This window comes from Lepidochelys kempii, chromosome 1, assembly GCF_965140285.1.
Source record: "Lepidochelys kempii isolate rLepKem1 chromosome 1, rLepKem1.hap1, whole genome shotgun sequence".
Taxonomy (NCBI): Eukaryota; Metazoa; Chordata; order Testudines; family Cheloniidae; genus Lepidochelys; species Lepidochelys kempii.
This window is the reverse complement of record NC_136380.1, coordinates 100,713,321-100,731,602: the sequence shown is the minus strand read 5'-3', so window position 1 is coordinate 100,731,602 and position 18,282 is coordinate 100,713,321. Positions and strand designations below refer to the sequence as shown.

Here is an 18,282-nt window from a genome sequence, read left to right as displayed (position 1 = left end):
CTTGCTGGACATAGCCTGGCTGTATGGGGACACAGGAACGGCATGAAACCAACTGTTTGATACAACAGTAAAGTTACCTATTTGTGTCACTTGTTATGCCTTGCAAAATGGAGAGGGTATGTGGAAAAAAGAAGAGTCGAAATTATATTTAGATCAGTAGAGGAGATAAGTGTGCACACAATGATATCTGGTCATGACACTTTTCAGGCTGACAGTACAAAACACAATTAAACTGCAAAGCACAGTGGAGTTTATGATATTTAAAAGGTTCTTAAATTAGAAGTAAAACATCCCTCTACCTAAAACAAAAACAAATAAATAACATTTGGCTGGCTCTTCTCTTCCTGATGGTTAAAGGAGACACATGAGAACATGATGGTCCAAAGTCAGAGAGCTTCATCTGCATATGTGAACAAAAGGAAAGGGGCAGTTCAGCAGGGCACAACTGTTTTAAGTTACTTCAAAACCCACAGAGTTCACGCTACACTGATCCTTCGCAGACAAAGCAGTTGTTCTGGGTAGAGAGGCTGGTCAGCACACAGACTATCAAAATTCACTCTCAGATACTGCTGCTTTTAGAGTATTAATGTTCATGTATCTGTGTCAAAAACAAAAACAAATAAGGCCTGAATTTGTCCTGATGTTCTGAAATATTGTAAGTCATAATGATCATCACCAGCCAAAACAGAAATCACAGTCAGAGCCTACTGTTCTCCACATGAAATGCTGATGTATTTCTCAATGGAGGTGGGGGCAGTATGCTATTTCTTAATCTTTTTAGTGTCCTGACAAATGCAATCCCTCTCACATCATCCATTTCTAACAGTTTTTTGTGTATCATGACATACAGTATTTGGCATGTCTCTAATTTCACATAACTATCCATCCATCCAATTGACATGCTGAAATGATGACAATAAACTCTGTAGATGGGTAATGTGTCTGCCACAGGATGATGAAAAGCTAAGGTTTGTTAGCAAGTTTTTAGTCCACAGGGAATTCTGCAGGTGGGAAGCCATTACATGCCATTATTGCTGTGGTGCAATAGCCACAGAAAATAACCCTACAGGACAGCCAGCTTTCAAAGACAATGACTGAAAAACATTATTACAACTATGTGTACATAACACAAAGCTATTTATAAATAAATGAGACACTGTAGTTCTACATGCAAAAGTTAGACATTGAAGAATCAATGAATGCACATATTTGCAGCTCTCAAGGTAGAAGAGAGTTGTTTAATCTTACTTAAAGACAGTATTTTTTTTCCTAATAATTAGTTAATACCTCATACCTCTTTTGTGTAGATTAATAAGATCATTTTAATAATGGCTAGTCTTAATGCGAATCTTACCTCTAGAATTTGACAGCAATAATGGTTTTATTTTTATATATGCTTATATTTGGAAAAGTTTTTATGCATTAATGCTACTTCTATATAATGTATCAACAGCACATCCAGTTGAATGGTCATATTTCTTTAATTTAAACAAACACACACACACAAACACGAAGGTTAAAAGTATCATTTGCCAGGCAAGAATTTTAAACATTCTTGAAAGAACGTTTTATTTTGCAAAATATTCACAGCACTTTATCTAGAAAAAGCAACAAAGTTCCTTAATGTGATGCAGTTACTGAACACATTTATAAATATTTTCAACATTTGCTATCCAGTTAAATAATGTATTACACTAATAAATATGATTACGTGGTTAGAGAATAAGATGGAGTGTCAGGACTCTGGTGGTATATTCTAGCTCTGCCACTGACTTGCAGTATGACCGTGGGCAAGTTACAACATCTCTGTGCCTGACAGTTTTCTTATCTACCGAATGGGCATAATAATACTTCTCTATCTCACAGAGTGTTATTTGGCTCAGTTAGGAATTGTAAAGGGTTTTGAAATCATTGAATGGAAGCTGGTATAGAAGTGCAAAGTATAATTATCATAGCTAATACAAGATGTTTAATAGTTTCCTCACTTGTTACAACCACTCCACTTAAAATAAATTTCCTAAGAGAATTAATCCATGGTTACTCTAGTCATACCAAACAAAAATTAAGATTTAATTGAACAGTTAGTTTTAGACATAAACAGCCATTCTTTGACAGATGGCATTTCTGAGGAGTTCAGCAAGGACTGCATGAAGTAAATCCAAGAGAGTCAAAAATAAAATAGAAGTCTTTTCCCTAGCACCAGATCTAAATATGGTAAACTCAAGTCTAACAATAGCTGACAATTTTCTTATTTTTAAAAATTAAAAGCAATTAAATTCAGAAATATTTCTAAGTGGTCTAAAATGAATTGTAAAATTCTAATCAAAGTTATCTACATAAAGTCAGATTCAATACTATTTCAGTGATAAATCTTTACAAAACAGCAGAATTACAAAAGTCACAAAGATAAACAGAAATCTAAACTAAAGTACATCTTAAATAAACAAAAGCTTTTGTTGTTCCACTGAAAGGACCATAAAAGTAAGCTACAACATAGGAAAAGCCTTTTAAACTGACAAAATGGCAAGCCAGAGGTCAGAGAGCCAAGCAGGTCAAGAAAGCCCTTCTTCCAAATTTGAGGATCATTCTTCTATCTAGCTGTGCCTGGATTGGTCTAATGATAAATTCCACATTAGCTCCTCCCCTCAGATGGAGCAGAAACACTTGAACTGCCTTCTGTCTCAACAAAACTTTAGTTTGCTGATTGGACATGAAACAAAGAAAAGCCAGCAGGGTACAATTTATAAGGGGACAGAGTAGCCTGACATGCTATTGTGCTCTAGAAGTATCCACAAGCTGTTAATTCCATTTTAACATTGTTAATAAGACTGTTAACACATCTGACTTTGTTTAGAGACCTTAAAAACATCAACAAACTATTGAAAGACCCACCAGAAGTAAAATATGATCTATTCAGGTAGCATCTCACATCAAAATATTATAACTTTCCTTTCCTTAAATCTTAAAACATGAAAAAATATCCATGAGATTTAGATGCATGAGTCTAAACATATCTCGTTTATCATGTTAGAATATTTAGCTAAACATATTTTTCCAGACCAAATTTGTTTGCAACTACTATAATTTTTTAAAAGGAAACAAAATAAAACTGGAATTCCCCTTACATACACACCTCTCTCTTCCCCCCCACCCCCACCCATGCACACACACAAACAAATGTGCAGATTTAATCAGTGTGGAATGTTTTAAATGAATAATTGGGTCTGACAGATTTATTGCAGTTAATTTTGCAATAGAATGGAAAAATGTTTGGATCTCAGCCTTTAAAGTATTAGGAAAACAATTAATCCATCACATAACGGAAATTCTTTTATCACACTCTCATGTCCAATTAAATAATGTCATGTAATTTTATGCATTAGAATACTAAAAATTAGGCTCAAAATATTAGGGAAATAAGATTTAATTTTTCAGAATTTTTTAAATTTGTAATGGTAATTAAGACCAGATTCTCAGGTGGGAGGTGTTTTTTTAAACAAATAAAAACTAAAATTACTTAAAAACCTTGATTTCCCTTCCTCCCCCAGTTTTTCATGTCAAGAATATTTTAATAACAGAGCAATTGCAGGGAAAATCTAAAGCACAATTATCAATGCACAACTACAGAAAATATTTTAAACAAGAAAAAAATTTAATTTTTGCAAATAGAGGGTCTCTACTTACTCAGAAATAACTCCCACTGAATAAGGATTGCACAATTTATAAATAAGTGATAGCAAACTTTTGAGATTTCAAGTAGTGCAGTTTCATTTGTCTTTTTTCATAGTGGATTAACAACATCTATAAAATTGTTTAATGTAACACCCATCTCTTTTTTTTAATGTAATTTTTTTTAAGAAGTTGCAAAACAAAGAACAAAATAACAAAACCAACAACCTACAAATCCACTGAAATTTGACACTTGGCAAATTCATGCATTTCAGATGTTGTATAAGACTTTTTGTTTCTTAAGCATGTTACAGTAGAATTCAACAAATGTTGGTCACAAATATTTCTGCCACTGTTTTTAAAAGACTTGAGACTGAAAATGTAGTGTGCATTTTATGGCTTCATAACCAAAAATAAAATGTAATCATATTCTCAAAAGAGGGTGAAAATTTAATAGTTTAAAGGTTTAAGGGGAATGTTCTGCTATTTTCACTCCTACCAGTTCTGATATTCCTGAGGGAGGCAAGGAGGAGATATATAACAGACAAAAGGGACCATTAACATGTGAGAATATAGCAATATAACATTAAGCTGTGTGTTATAAAAAAGCAAATACAATATCTAATGAAACATCACCCTCCAACAGATCAAATGGCAAAAAAAACAAAAAAAACAAAAAAAGAACCCAAACCCTAAACTACATTTAATGGTAGTTAACATTGTAATTCCTTATAGCCAGTTTCATTAGAGCATCACCATGATAAGACATGCAAAAATAGCGATTGCTGCAGTAGAGGAATCATATTTGGATACCACTGTTCAATCTGTATTCCCAAATACAATATGGTTCTTGTTTTACTGGCTTTTTACAATCTTATGTTCTAGATACGCACATTTCAGCTAAGTATTTCAGTTGCCATAACAACATCATAAATTTGTTCTCTGAATCCTTTTTAATAAAATGATTTTTGAACACTAATGCCACGATAGCCAGTACAGTTTCTCAATATATTCAGTTCACCTTTTTCTAAAGGAGTCTATTTGTTTCTGTTTCCCTAAGAAGCTCATAATCTGAAAATAATGTAACCACCTCCTCCTTTCCAGTGCTGGAAATAGGTCTGTTATAAATAGCTTTCCTGTGGTCTTCAGATCATGTTTTTAAAATAAATAATTCATCTATAGTGGCCAGTGGTCACTCTTTTAATGCTTACAAAAAGGAAAAAAAGTACTGTACATGTAACCTATTATGTGAAATACAGTAAATTTCTATGCATTCAATTGCAAAGCGCTCAGACGCATTTTCAAAGATTACTTAGCTGGTATAATCCTACAGATTTCTTCTATGCACTCACTTTTGCAATTCGTATTCATTATGAAAATCAATTTTATACTGTAATTTTTAAGAAGCCTTATGTGATTTCTGTGATATCATAAGAAATAGAAACACTGGCACTTTAACATTAAATACATTGCATTCACTACCACCAACAAACAACAAAACAATGGACAACAGGATGTGACTAACAAATGCTGGGGGAAAAGTCAAGCTGTGCTTTTAGCATATGCAGTGAAACAGAAGACACTTTTTTTCCTGCTTAACATATCTATGCATTTCAATAAGTTCAGAAGAAACTCTGAATTGCTTTCAAAAGTTGCAAATTGTTGTGAATACACTGCAAAGTGGCACTATGGGAACATGACCATCCCATAATTTTGGAAGATGTTAAGAATAAATATTTTTTTTAAAAAAACAGAAGAGGAAATATCTTGATTCTAACAGTTAAATATTCCTGAACTAGCAAGAGATTGTATAAATCAATATGTTCAATATACCTTAAAGGAAAATGATATAGGCAAAAGTATATATAGAAAAAAAGACTGAACAGTCATTTATAGCCTCCTCAATTGATGGTCAAAGCCAGTTAATGTTATGAGATGATGTCATTCAGAAGAAATATATAGTTGAATGGAAATATTTGTTACCTCTATTAGAGATAATACACACACACTTCCAGAGTGGCTGCATTTAAAAAGATGTATACTTTGCTTTTACCATTTGTGATTTTTCATATAACTAAAACGGGATTATCACAATGTTTAAAAACTTAAACTGAGTCTAGTTTTTAAAGGGACTCACCATATGCAAGTTGTTTAGGTATCTATATCAGAAATATTTCTTTTTAAACTATGGAAGGGGGGGCAGAGGGCAGGATAGAATTTTTCTCCCTGAATATAAAATTAAGCAGTTGCCACATCAAAAGGAAATCTTGATTCATTTTACCTGAAAAATTAATAGACTTACAACTCTACTATTATAGATTCAAGGCGTTAAAAACAGAGGCTGTGGTGACACCCACTGTTCCAGGAACAAAATGCAGCTGTGTTTTTTGTTTCTTTAAAAATCATCAGCTGTGCCTTTACAGAGGATATTGTCCCCATCCTGATATTCACCCCAGCACCCCTTATTTCTTCCCCCTTTACTTGTTTTTCTATCTATATCACCACCCACTGGCCACAAAGCAAGATTACCATGTTACAGTAAGCTCCTCTAAACAGCAGGGCAAACTCACTGTTCCTAGGGGGAGGGGAAAGCAAGAGAGAGGAAAGACATCAGCTTAGCATTCCTCAGTTGCTTTAGATCTTTACAATTGTTTTTTTTCCCCTTCCCTCCTGAAATGAGGAGGGAAGCAATCACTTCAAAGAGGAAACTTTCTGCTTGGTGCAGAGACAGAGACTGAGTTGTTGTCTCACTGTTGTCAGTATTATTAATTAATTAATTATTATTATTATTTTAAAATCCTATTATTCTTTTTGTCAGCTTGCTAATGAAGCTGTTGTTATTACTATTGAGGAAAACTAGGAGGCAATGCATGGTGAGGGAGCCGTGTGCACACCATCAGCTCCCTTTCCAATTTGTTCCCTCTGAAGAAAAGGAAAATATCTATGACAAAAAATTACAGTGGGCAGTCTTCTTGCTTTCTCAATTAGCATTCCCCACCCTGTGGCGTGTATGCATTATGTAATTCTGGGGTGCATCTATTCAGTCACAGGATAACATTCTGCAGTAATCGATCATCTTCCATCTGAAAATTTCAAAGCACTATGCAAACATTAATTAATTTATCCTTAGCACCCCTGAAAAGTAGGGAAATAGCCCCATTTTACAGATGCAGGATGCACAGAGAAGTTGGTGACTCACGCAAGATCTCACAGAAAGTCTATGGCAGAGTGAGGAATAAAATGTTAATCTCCTGACTGCATGCCATGTGCTTTAAATACAAAAACAGCCATACTTTCTTTTTGCAAACCTTTCTTTCATTGGTTTCACAGTAGCAGCCATGTTAGTCTGTATTCGCAAAAGAAAAGGAGGACTTGTGGCACCTTAGAGACTAACAAATTTATTTGAGCATAAGCTTTCGTGAGCTACGCCTCACTTCATCGGATACATTCAGTGGAAAATAGAGTGGGGAGATTTATATACACAGGGAACACGAAACAATGGGTGTTACCATACCACTGTAACGAGAGTGATCAGGTAAGGTGAGCTATTACCAGCAGCAGGGCGGCGGGGGGGGATGGTGGAAACCATTGGTAGTGATGATCAAGGTGGGCCATTTCCAGGAGTTGACAAGAACGTCTGAGGAACAGTGGCGGGGGGGGGGGGGGCGAAATGAACAAGGGGAAATAGTTTTACTTTGTGTAATGACCCATCCACTCCCAGTCTCGATTCAAGCCTAAGTTAATTGTATCCAGTTTGCAAATTAATTCCAATTCAGCAGTCTCTCTTTGGAGTCTTTTTTTTGAAGTTTTTTTGTTGAAGAATTGCAACTTTTAGGTCTGTAATCGAGTGACGAAAGAGATTAAAGTGTTCTCCCACTGGTTTTTGAATGTTATAATTCTTGACGTCTGATTTGTGTCCACTGATTCTTTTACGTAGAGACTGTCCAGTTTGGCCAATGTACATGGCAGAGGGGCATTGCTGGCACATGATGGCATATATCACATTGGTAGATGTGCAGGTGAACGAACCTCTGATAGTGTGGCTGATGTGATTAGGCCCTATGATGGTGTCCCCTGAATAGATATGTGGACACAGTTGGCAACTGGCTTTGTTGCAAGGATAGGTTCCTGGGTTAGTGGTTCTGTTGTGAGGTTTGTGGTTGCTGGTGAGTATTTGCTTCAGGTTGGGGGGCTGTCTGTAGGCAAGGACTGGCCTGTCTCCCAAGATCTGTAAGAGTGATGGGTCGTCCTTCAGGATAGGTTGTAGATCCTTGATGATGCGTTGGAGAGGTTTTAGTTGGGGGCTGAAGGTGATGGCTAGTGGTGTTCTGTTATTTGCTTTGTTGGCCCTGTCCTGTAGTAGGTGACTTCTGGGTACTCTTCTGGCTCTGTCAATCTGTTTCTCCACTTCAGCACGTAGGTATTGTAGTTGTAAGAATGCTTGATAGAGATCTTGTAGGTGTTTGTCTCTGTCTGAGGGGTTGGAGCAACTGCGGTTGTATCGTAGAGCTTGGCTGTAGACAATGGATCTTGTGATGTGGTCTGGATGAAAGCTGGAAGCATGTAGGTAGGAATAGCGGTCAGTAGGTTTCCGGTATAGGGTGGTGTTTATGTGACCATCGCTTATTAGCACCACAGTGTCCAGGAAGTGGATCTCTTGTGTGGACTGGTCCACGCTGAGGTTGATGGTGGGATGGAAATTGTTGAAATCATGGTGGAATTCCTCAAGGGCTTCTTTTCCATGGGTGCAGATGATGAAGATGTCATCAATGTAGCGCAAGTAGAGTAGGGGCATTAGGGGACGAGAGTCGAGGAAGCGTTGTTCTAAGTCAGCCATAAAAATGTTGGCATACTGTGGGGCCATGCAGATACCCATAGCAGTGCCGCTGATTTGAAGGTACACATTGTCCCCAAATGTGAAATAGTTATGGGTGAGGACAAAGTCACAAAGTTCAGCCACCAGGTTTGCCGTGACATTATTGGGGATAATTTCATTGTTTGTGGAGACAATAAACAGTATACCCTTCCAGTACAAAACACAAGGCAGAGAGAGGAAACAATAAAGGAATGAATTCCTCATCCCTTATATTCATCCTAGAGATAGATGATGATAATGCAACTCACGGTCACAAGCATGCTTATTTTATATTGTGTATTTTTAGACAACCTGTATTCCAAAATGCCTTACAATACAATTAAAGAATTAAGTAACATCAGGAGAGAGAAAATAACAGATATGGACAAGGGGACATAGCTGTTCAGGTAAGATTTGAAAACAGATGAGTCAGTTTGGCAGAGGGACACTAGAAGGATGTTCCTGACAGTAAGAGCTGCAAAGGAAAAGGTTCCTGCACCAATAATAGCCAGACTGTATGGAGAGACAAAAAAGAGACAAATGTTAGATGAACTGAGAAAGTATGGAGGAGACTCGAGACAGGAGGCCAGATTTTCGAAGGTTTTTAGATGTCTAAAGATGCAGATAGGCACCTAGTGAGATTTTCAGAGTCTAAGCAGGTTCCTCACTTAAGTCCCACTGAAAACAATCCTAACCTACTTAGGTGCTTTTGACAGCCTCATGAAGTGCCTATCTGCACCTATAGGCACCTAAATACCTTCAAGAATCTGGCCTATGATTCCCGAATTAGGTTGTTGTAACCCCAGGAAGAGTTTTAAGAACAAGAAGCAATATTACCAACCTCAAAAGATCAAACATCATGAGTTGGGCCCCCCCCCCCAATTATGAAATTGGGTTAAAATCATGAGATTATAAAAATAACAATGCTGGGGTTCTTTTTATTTGTCTTCTGATCTTTGAGCATTTGGAATTCATGTTTTCAAGCTTTTCTCTTCAGCCATGAGGACTAGTTTCTTTCTTTTTTAAAATCGAAGTTGAGATTCTCATGTAATAACCTGATTCTAGTTACTCGGGTTTTAAGAAAAAAAAATTGTGAGACTCATGATAAACTCATGAGAGAGGGACAATTTTGAACTGGATTATGAAATGAATATGCATCCAGTAGAGTTTGTTTGAAGGTGAGGCTAATGTGGTCACATTTCACTGCATGTGCTAGAGAAGACAGGGGACAACAGAAACATGCCTACCAGCCGTTCTGCTGCAGTGCTCATATGTAATGAGATTTGAATAAAAGCACTGAAGAATATACTTCTACGAATGGAAAGTGCTTTGAGATACTTCAGGAAAAACAACAATTATAATACATTCACAACTACAATAATAATGCTGCTGCTTAAGGTATTTCTTCTTGAGTCAAGGCTCGCTTTCTTAGGACTACTTTGTCAATTTGAGTTTCTGCCATAGGTTTTCATACTCTTCATTTAACTTATTCAGGACATGGTTAGGAAAATACTATTCTTGACCAAGTGCCAAACTATTTTATAAAACTCACTTTTAAAAAAGGCTGTAGAGCAGATATCTCAATCATTCCTATGAACTTCAAACTCTGCAGAATAAAACTTCAGTAAACTATGGCGTAAAGTCAGAGAGAGTTTCTGAAAGATCCATCAAAAGACAATATTTGTAAAGAATTTGAACATTAGCAACCAAACTGACACAGCAAAACCATTGTATTTTTCACCAGTTTTGTTTTGTTATATACAGCTGTGTTTTCACAGATGCAAAGCCATGTGTCTTCAGCAAAAGGTCTACTCTTTCCTTCAGATGTGAATGAAGATCAAAGGTTCAAACACAGAAATACAAGATCCTTTTCCCTTTGGAACATGTTTTTATTTTTTTGCAGTGGCTGCAAACCAGAATTTCCATCTGCTGTCCTTATGCAGTGCACAGGTTAACCTTAACAGTAGGGTTTGCAATGTTGTTATCTCAGCTAAGAAGTGCAGAGATGAATCACTTTTGCATGTATGCTCTGAACAGCTCACCAAGAAGCAAAAGTAGAACTGCATCAGACAACAATCAGATTAATCTTCATGGAGCATGGTTGAAACAGAGACCCTCTCACTTATTCTTGGTACAACATAACACTAAATTACATAAAAATATACATTTCCTTTCATCTCATGCAGCTCTTGTGAAAGAAAGATATGTCAGCTATGATCCCATACCAAATTATTGGGCTAAATTTTCTACTGGCAAAGCTTCTTTGAGGTAAATGGAGTTGCATCACTTTATTCCAACAGAGAATTTGGCCCACTGTTTCCAGGCTGTATTTTGATATGCTCTCCCTTGCTCCCTCAACCAGTGTATTTTCTCAGACATTCTCTGTATCCATTTCTGCATTGCTGGTGATAAAAAAAATGCAATAACTTGATAAAAATATGAATGTTAACTGCTACTAGTTACATGATCTAATTATGGACAATTTATTTACATTTAATAAAGAATTTTAAACAATACAGCATCTATACCAGTTATTGTTTGTACAATAATACTGATCTCTTGCAAAAAAAAAAATAGGGCTGTTTTAGTTGTAAAACTAACATAAACCAACCAGAACCTATATATTTATTTAAAGAGATGCTTTTTTGTTTTGTAATTGTAGTTACTTACAAAACGTACATTGTAGGATTATGTCTGGATATTAGGGATGATTATGCTCAGCTAAAAGACAGCTGGTAAGTACAGTTTGGGCTCTTGACCGGCTCTGCTGATTGTGAAAAAAGAGCCAAGTATTACATACACTTTGGTAAAGCAGTGTTATTCAGCACACAAATACATTTAAAGGTGGGGGGGAAGGCTTTTTGTCTTTCAGCCCCACCCCTTTTCTTTTATTGTCAACATGCTAATGTCAGAATAGAAGAAAAGTGCCCATTTGCCCCATCAATTACTTTACAAATGCATAAATTGCCATGTAAATATTTATTTTGGCTAATGGTAAAGTATGCTATATCAACTAAATGAGAGGATTTGAAGGTATTTTGTTATTTTGCATTTAGTTTCCTCAAGGTCACTAAATATAAATATCAGTGCAGAGTTATCATTAGTGATCAAAAGCACCAAAGCTTTCGCTAGAACCATGTGAAAATTTCCAACAGTATTACATCTACATATTAGACCTTGTTTTAACAGTAAGGTATGATTGCCATCTAGTGGCCAGCTAACAATGACATCATTTATGCTTTTTATGCACCATTTATTCTGCTTTAAAGAATTTTTTAAAAACCACACAAATAACTGTCAGTTTTGATTAATGAATAGGAAATGCATATGGATCAACAATAAAGAATGAATATTAGAACTGTGGACTATTTTCAGTTTTACAATGGATATTTCACAAATTTGTGCCTTTTACAATCTGTGGAGCTTCTGTTAACATTGTGCTTCCAGAATTTTAGTGCAAATTTTTGCTGTGCATTAGAGCTCTGTCCCTGATTTCTTGGAATTCATCACATGGTTTAAGTCATGTTATTACTTCTGGTTTCCCAGTTGGCTGAGATTCCTCATGTGCTCAGAAGTCATTTTCACTCTAGGAAAGGTTATCACAAACTTCTTTCTGCAAGATAGACAGAAAAAACATTGGGGCAGATCCTCAGCTGATGTCAAATAGAGTAGCTTTATTTGCTTCAGTGAATTTACACTAGCTGAGGATCTCACCTATTGAGTCTGTTTTGATTTTCCTCACTTTTTCCCAAAACAAAGTAAAACAGTCTTGCAACTCATTATTAATATGGCCAAGGACAGTCTTTTACTCAATTTTTTGAAAACCCATAACTCTCTCTCTGAATTAGAATATTTGCAATTTTAAAAGGGAAATACTGGCAGCCCATTTTCAAAGATTAAATAGGAGAAACACGCACACTTTGGAGGCCTCTTCCTACACCCCACCCACCCCAAATGATCCACCCAGAAATATTTTCCTCTATTTGACCTCTTCCAATTTCATATTTCCTCATCACATTTTGGTATTCCTAAGGGCACCCTCTGAGAATCTGTCTTCTTCTGTCTGTGCCATTATGACAGGTGGTTATATTGTGTCTTAAAAAGCAGACACCCGTGTTACAGGTGGTGCAGAGGCATACTTCCCTATTGGGAGCATCCAGATGCATTGTGCTCAGCTCAGGCACAATGGCTTCTAGAGTTCTAGGCTGTGCCACACTTCAGACACGTGGAATACACTCTGCCTTGCACCGGATCTGCTTCACTGGCCAGTGAGGAGGTGGAGGAGAGACAGGCAGGCCATTTCTCCTCCATATCCTGCCCATGTTACATAGACTAGTACAGCTTGTGACGTCCATGCAGTCCACGGAATGCAAGGACCAGATTGCGTCTATCAACGCCACAGAGACAAAAGTGAAGAGAAGGCTCCAAGCATCCTCTCTCACAATTTTGTTCCCCCTCACATACAGCCCAGCCTCTGAACCAGTTTTATGTAACTCAACCAGTTAAGTTCAGACTACTACCTTTTTAATACCCTCTCTCTTGACTATACAGGCAGTGAACTGAATGGATTTCAATTTCTTTGAATGACACCTACATTCTTAATTCTCCCTTGCTAGCCAGGAAACTGGACTCTATCTCAGTCTATTTGATATTATAATTAAATCTCACTATTTGTTTAGCTTGCTATTTGCAGTATCTCCATCCTGACAAAGATTAAAGGCCTTCTCTGTTTGAAAGTAGCATCAGAACAACTCTGTACACAATGAAGAGGTCCTGTAGCTAGAACAACCAACAGCAGAGGTCATTAAGGGGCATGGTTCTCCAAAGTAAACTCAATAGAGTCATAGAGTTTAATGCCAGAAGAGACCACGTGATCATCTAGTCTGAGCTCCTGAACATCACAGGCCACTAAACCACACCCAATTACCTCTATTGAGCCCCGTGATCTGGCTTAGACTAAAGTATTACAGCCCACAGGAGACAAAACTATTGTGTGCCACAGACATTGAAAAGAAGGGGCCAAGGTGCTCCAGTTCCTGAGGCAGTGGCAGGGAACCGATTAGTGAGATGCTCAAATGATCCTAGCAAATGAGCCATGCCTCATGCTGCATAGGAAGGTGAAAACATGCCAGGGTCACTGTCAATCTGACCTGGGATAAAATTCCTTACAGATCCCAAAAATGGCAATGAGCAAGAACCAGCCAGCCAAGCATGAGAAAAAAGTGAATTCTCTGTACCGTCTCAGAGCACCAGTCAACTCTGCCTGATGTCCCATCTCAACCTGTGGCCATCTTTGATGCTTCAGAGGAAGGAGATACAACTCCCCCCCCACAAATACATCAGGAGGAAAATGTTTCCTTCCTGACCCCTACAAGTGACTGCCTAAAGTGCTGGAACATGAGATTTAGGGAGATAAAGACATAGGACTACAAGGGACTCCCTGGGCCACTGAGCCCAGCTCCACCACCACTGTCTACAGGCAAACCCATCATGCAATCCTACTTATTACAACAGGGTCACACCCAAATGCAAGAGGCCTGGCCTAACAGTCAATTCTGTTTGTAGATTTTTACTACAGACAAATTGATCCTATCTCCCATATTTAATTGCGACATATAGCTGGTGAGACAGAGGCAGCTGAGAGACTAATGGAGTTAGCCAGCTGAGTTCACCAGCAGAAGAAGGCACAGAGATAGGGTTCCCCCATCCCCTCCTTAACTTTCAGGTACTCTACAAGGAAAAAACCTGCAACGGGAGGAAAATAGCACATTGCCAACACCATTGCTGACTCTTCCTCTGCCTGCACCTGTGGGGGCCCAGGCCACACAGGCATCCTAACCCTGGAGGCTTCTACCCGGGTCCTGGTCTTGACTTGCTGTGAATGCAGCCTGCATGTGCCTGATGAAGAAATTTAGGCAAGGGGAACCACCCAGTGTGAGAGGTGGTTTTGCTGGAGTCCCTCAGAAAGCACATAAGAGAGAGCTCCGAAGGAGGTGGCTTATCTACATACCATCAGGAACATGATGGTTTAATTCACAGGATGCACATGGAGACAAAGAATGCTAGCCAATTACAGATGGCTACAGCGGCACCAGAGGAGGAAGGAGAACTGGCTGCTCTGTGGGGAGGAGACTGGTTGCTGGCCAGCTTGGCCAGTGAAAAGTGCTCCATCCCCCACCCAGGTCCCTCGTCCACCAACGTGAAGAACCAGCATGCTGTACAGGCTACAGGAGTTGAGGAGCAGACCCCCAAAGGTGGAGGAGGAGCCACCTGCTTCCAAGCTGAATGCAGTTATTTTTTGTACATAATTCTATATTTGTAAGTTCAACTTTCATGATAAAGAGATTGCACTACAGTACTTGTATTAGGTGAATTGAAAAATACTATTTATTTTGTTTTTTAGAGTGCAAATATTTATAATACAAAATAAATGTAAAGTGAGCACTGTACACTTTGTATTCTGTAACTGTATTCTGTTGTAATTGAAATCAATATATTTGAAAACGTAGAAAACATACAAAAATATTTAAATAAATGTTATTCTATTATTGTTTAACAGTGCTATTAGTCACGCGATTATTTTTTTTAATTGCTTGACAGCCCTAATTCCCGGGTAACAACCACTGGGTAAAATTTACATTAAGGCCAGACAGCTATGTATTGATAGAAGAAACTCATTCTTCCCAGGTACCTTTTCCTGTGGATGCCTCAGTAAGAATATTGGCAATAGCTACTCCCTGTGAGACATCAAGACATGTGATATGCTCATGTGACCCTGGACTCCATCTTGAGCCAGCAATTTTCCGTGTACCTGGGCTGTGAGCACTATTCCCTCTAAGCTGTGCATGTGTGTGCGTGCACACAGATCCTAAACCCCACGCACACGGCGAAACACCGCACACACAAAAATTTGCACAGAAGCAGAACAATTTGCACAGAAGAAATTTTTTATGCACACGGCCTGTCAAAAATTAGAGGGAACACTGGCTGCGAGCTTTGTTTGAGACAGTAAATTTCCAGGCACATGACAAAGGCTATAAAAGACCCCTGAGATATCTCCATTTTTCCTCTTTCTTGCCTTGAGTCTCTGGACTGTGGATTTACAACGAAAAAGAAGCATTTTGAACTATGGACCGAGGACCTTCCAATCTTTTGGAAGTCAGAGATTCTTTACAAGCCAGCAGTCTATTCCATCACTGCTATAAACCTGATGTAAGGACTTTGCAATTATTTGTGTCTCTTCTTCTTTTCTTTATTAAACTTTTAGTTTTTATCTATTTCAGCATGATTACTGGGTAAGATCTGAGCTGTATATTGACCTGGCTAAGTGGCTGATCTCTTGGGATTAGAAGAACCCTATATTTGATTAAATTGGTTTTCAGTAACTGCTCATCACAGTCCAGTGTCTGGGTGGTGAAACCAGGGCTGGAATGCCTAAGACGACTGCATTTTTGACTTCTTGTTAACCAGTGCAGTGATATAGAAGTATACTTTTGTTACTTGCTTCGTATAATCTAATGAAAGGCAGACTCACCCCAAACTGATAGTTATTCTAATTCTTGGCATGTGTCCTGAATTTGGTATTCTCAGTTGTGACCCACTGAGGCATGGTGACAGAAGGAAAGACAGGAAGAATAGTAAGAGGCCAATAGGGTTCCAGTAAGAGCTCTTTAATGACCTGAAAATCAAAAAGGAATCCTTCAAAAAATGGAAGCATGGAAGAATTGCTAAGGAGGAGTACAAAAGAATAACACAAGAATGTAGGGACAAAATCAGAAAGGCTAAGGCACAAATGAGTTACACCTATCGAGGGACATAAAAGGCAATAGGAAGAGATTCTACAAATACATTACAAGCAAGAGATAGACAAAGAAAAGTGTAGGTCCTCTACTTAGTGGGCAAGAAATAATAACTGTCGACATCAAGAAGGCGGAGGTGTTCAACACCTATTTTCCTCAGTCTTCACTAAAAAGCACCTAGGAGATAACAGGGTTATAAGGAATAGCCAGCATGGATTTGTCAAAAAACAAATCATGCCAAATCAATCTAATTTCCTTCTTTTATAGGGTTACTGGCCTAATGGATAGGTAGGAAGCAGTAGACGTGATATATCTTGGATTTTAGTAAGGCTTTTGACACAGTTGCACATGACATTCTTGTAAGCAAACTAAGGAAACGTGATCTAGATGAAATTTGTATAACGTGAGTGCACAACTGGTTGAAAGACTCAGCTACTCAAAGAGTAGTTATCAATGTTTCACTGTCAAACTGGAAGTGTGTAGATAGTGTGTAGATGGAAGTGTGTAGATAGCAGATCAGTCCTGGGTGTAGTACTGTTCAATATTTTCTGTCTTGGATAATGGACTGGAGAGTATGCTTATAAAATTTACAAAGGACACCAAGTTGGAGATATTGCAAGCACTTTTGAAGTCCAGGATTAGAATTCAAAATGACCTTGACAAATTGAAGAATTGGTCTGAAACCACAAAGATGAAATTCAATAAAGATAAGTTCAAAGTACAACACTTAGGAAAGAAAAAATCAAACACACAAAATGGTGAATAACTGGCTAGGTAGTAGTAGTAGTGCTGAAAAGGATTTGGAGGTTATAGTGGATCAAAAATGGAATATGACTCAACTATGTGATGCAGTTGAGAAAAAGGCTAATATTCTGGGTTGTATTAACGGACGTGTCATTTGTAAGATATGGGAGGTAACTGTCCTGCTCTGCTTAGCACCAATGAGGCTTCAGCTGGAGTACTGTGTCCAGTTCTGGACACTACACTTTAAGAAAGATGTGGACAAACTGGAGAGTCCAGAGGAGAGCAACAAAAATTATAAAAGGTTTAGAAAACGTGACCCAAGAGATAAGGTTAAAAAAACTGGGCATGTTTAGTCTTGAGAAAAGAAGACAGAGTGGGGACCCAATAACAGTCTTCAAATATGTTAAGGGCTGATATAAAAAGAACTGTGATCAATTGCTCTCCATGTCCACTGAAGGAAGGCCAAGGAGTAATGGCCTTAATTTGCAGCAAGGGAGATTGAGGTTAGACATTAGGAAAAACTTTCTAACTACAAGAATAGTGAAGCACTGGAATAGGTTTCCAAGGGAGGTTGTGGAATCCCCATCATCTGAGGTTTTTAATAACAGGGTGGAATAGGTTTACTTGTTTCTGCTTCAGCGCAAGAGGCTGGACATGATCTCTCAATGTCCCTTCCAGCCCTACATGTCTATGTTTCTGTTTTTTCCATGCAGGACCCTAAGCCCTGAAGTGATACTTCTAGACTGCAGTGCAGGATCCCTGTACTCTCCAGAATCCTGTGTGGGATCCCATTGAGACACCCCAGATACAAGTAAAAGACTTCTTTTAAAAAAATAGTTACTATGTTTGCCTTCTCCAGTCTGTAAATATTTTAGGATTAATTTCATCTGGCTATGCCATCTTGAATACACGTAACTTATCTAAATATTCTTTAGCCTGTTCTTTCCCTATTTTAGCTTGCACGCCTTTCCTTTCCCCTTATTACTAAGATTAAATGTATGAAGTATCTGGTCACCATTAACTTTTTTAGTGAAAACTGAAGAAAATAGGCATTAACCACCTCAGCCTTCTTGATGTCGACCATAATTACTTCTCCTTGCCCACTAAGTAGAGGTCCTACACTTTCCTTTGGCTTTCTCTTGCTTGTAATATATCTATAGAACCTCTTCCAATTGCCTTTTATGTCTCTTGATAGGTGTAATTCATTTTGTGCCT

At 38.0% G+C, this 18,282-nt stretch overlaps 1 protein-coding gene across 3 annotated transcripts in view; it reads right to left on the bottom strand.

Annotated features, from left to right (window-relative positions):
* Window positions 1–18,282, bottom strand: part of CLYBL (citramalyl-CoA lyase) — a 231,064-nt gene that overhangs the window by 166,723 nt on the left and 46,059 nt on the right. For 2 of the 3 annotated variants that reach the window (XM_078853426.1, XM_078853428.1), the window contains exon 2: window positions 12,057–12,137. In XM_078853426.1, coding sequence (XP_078709552.1) covers window positions 12,057–12,137 — 81 coding nt within the window. Of the gene's footprint in view, window positions 1–7,051; window positions 9,038–10,076; window positions 10,180–12,056; window positions 12,138–18,282 lie in introns of those variants that run through there. The other variant, XM_073348623.2, reaches the window with a different exon arrangement.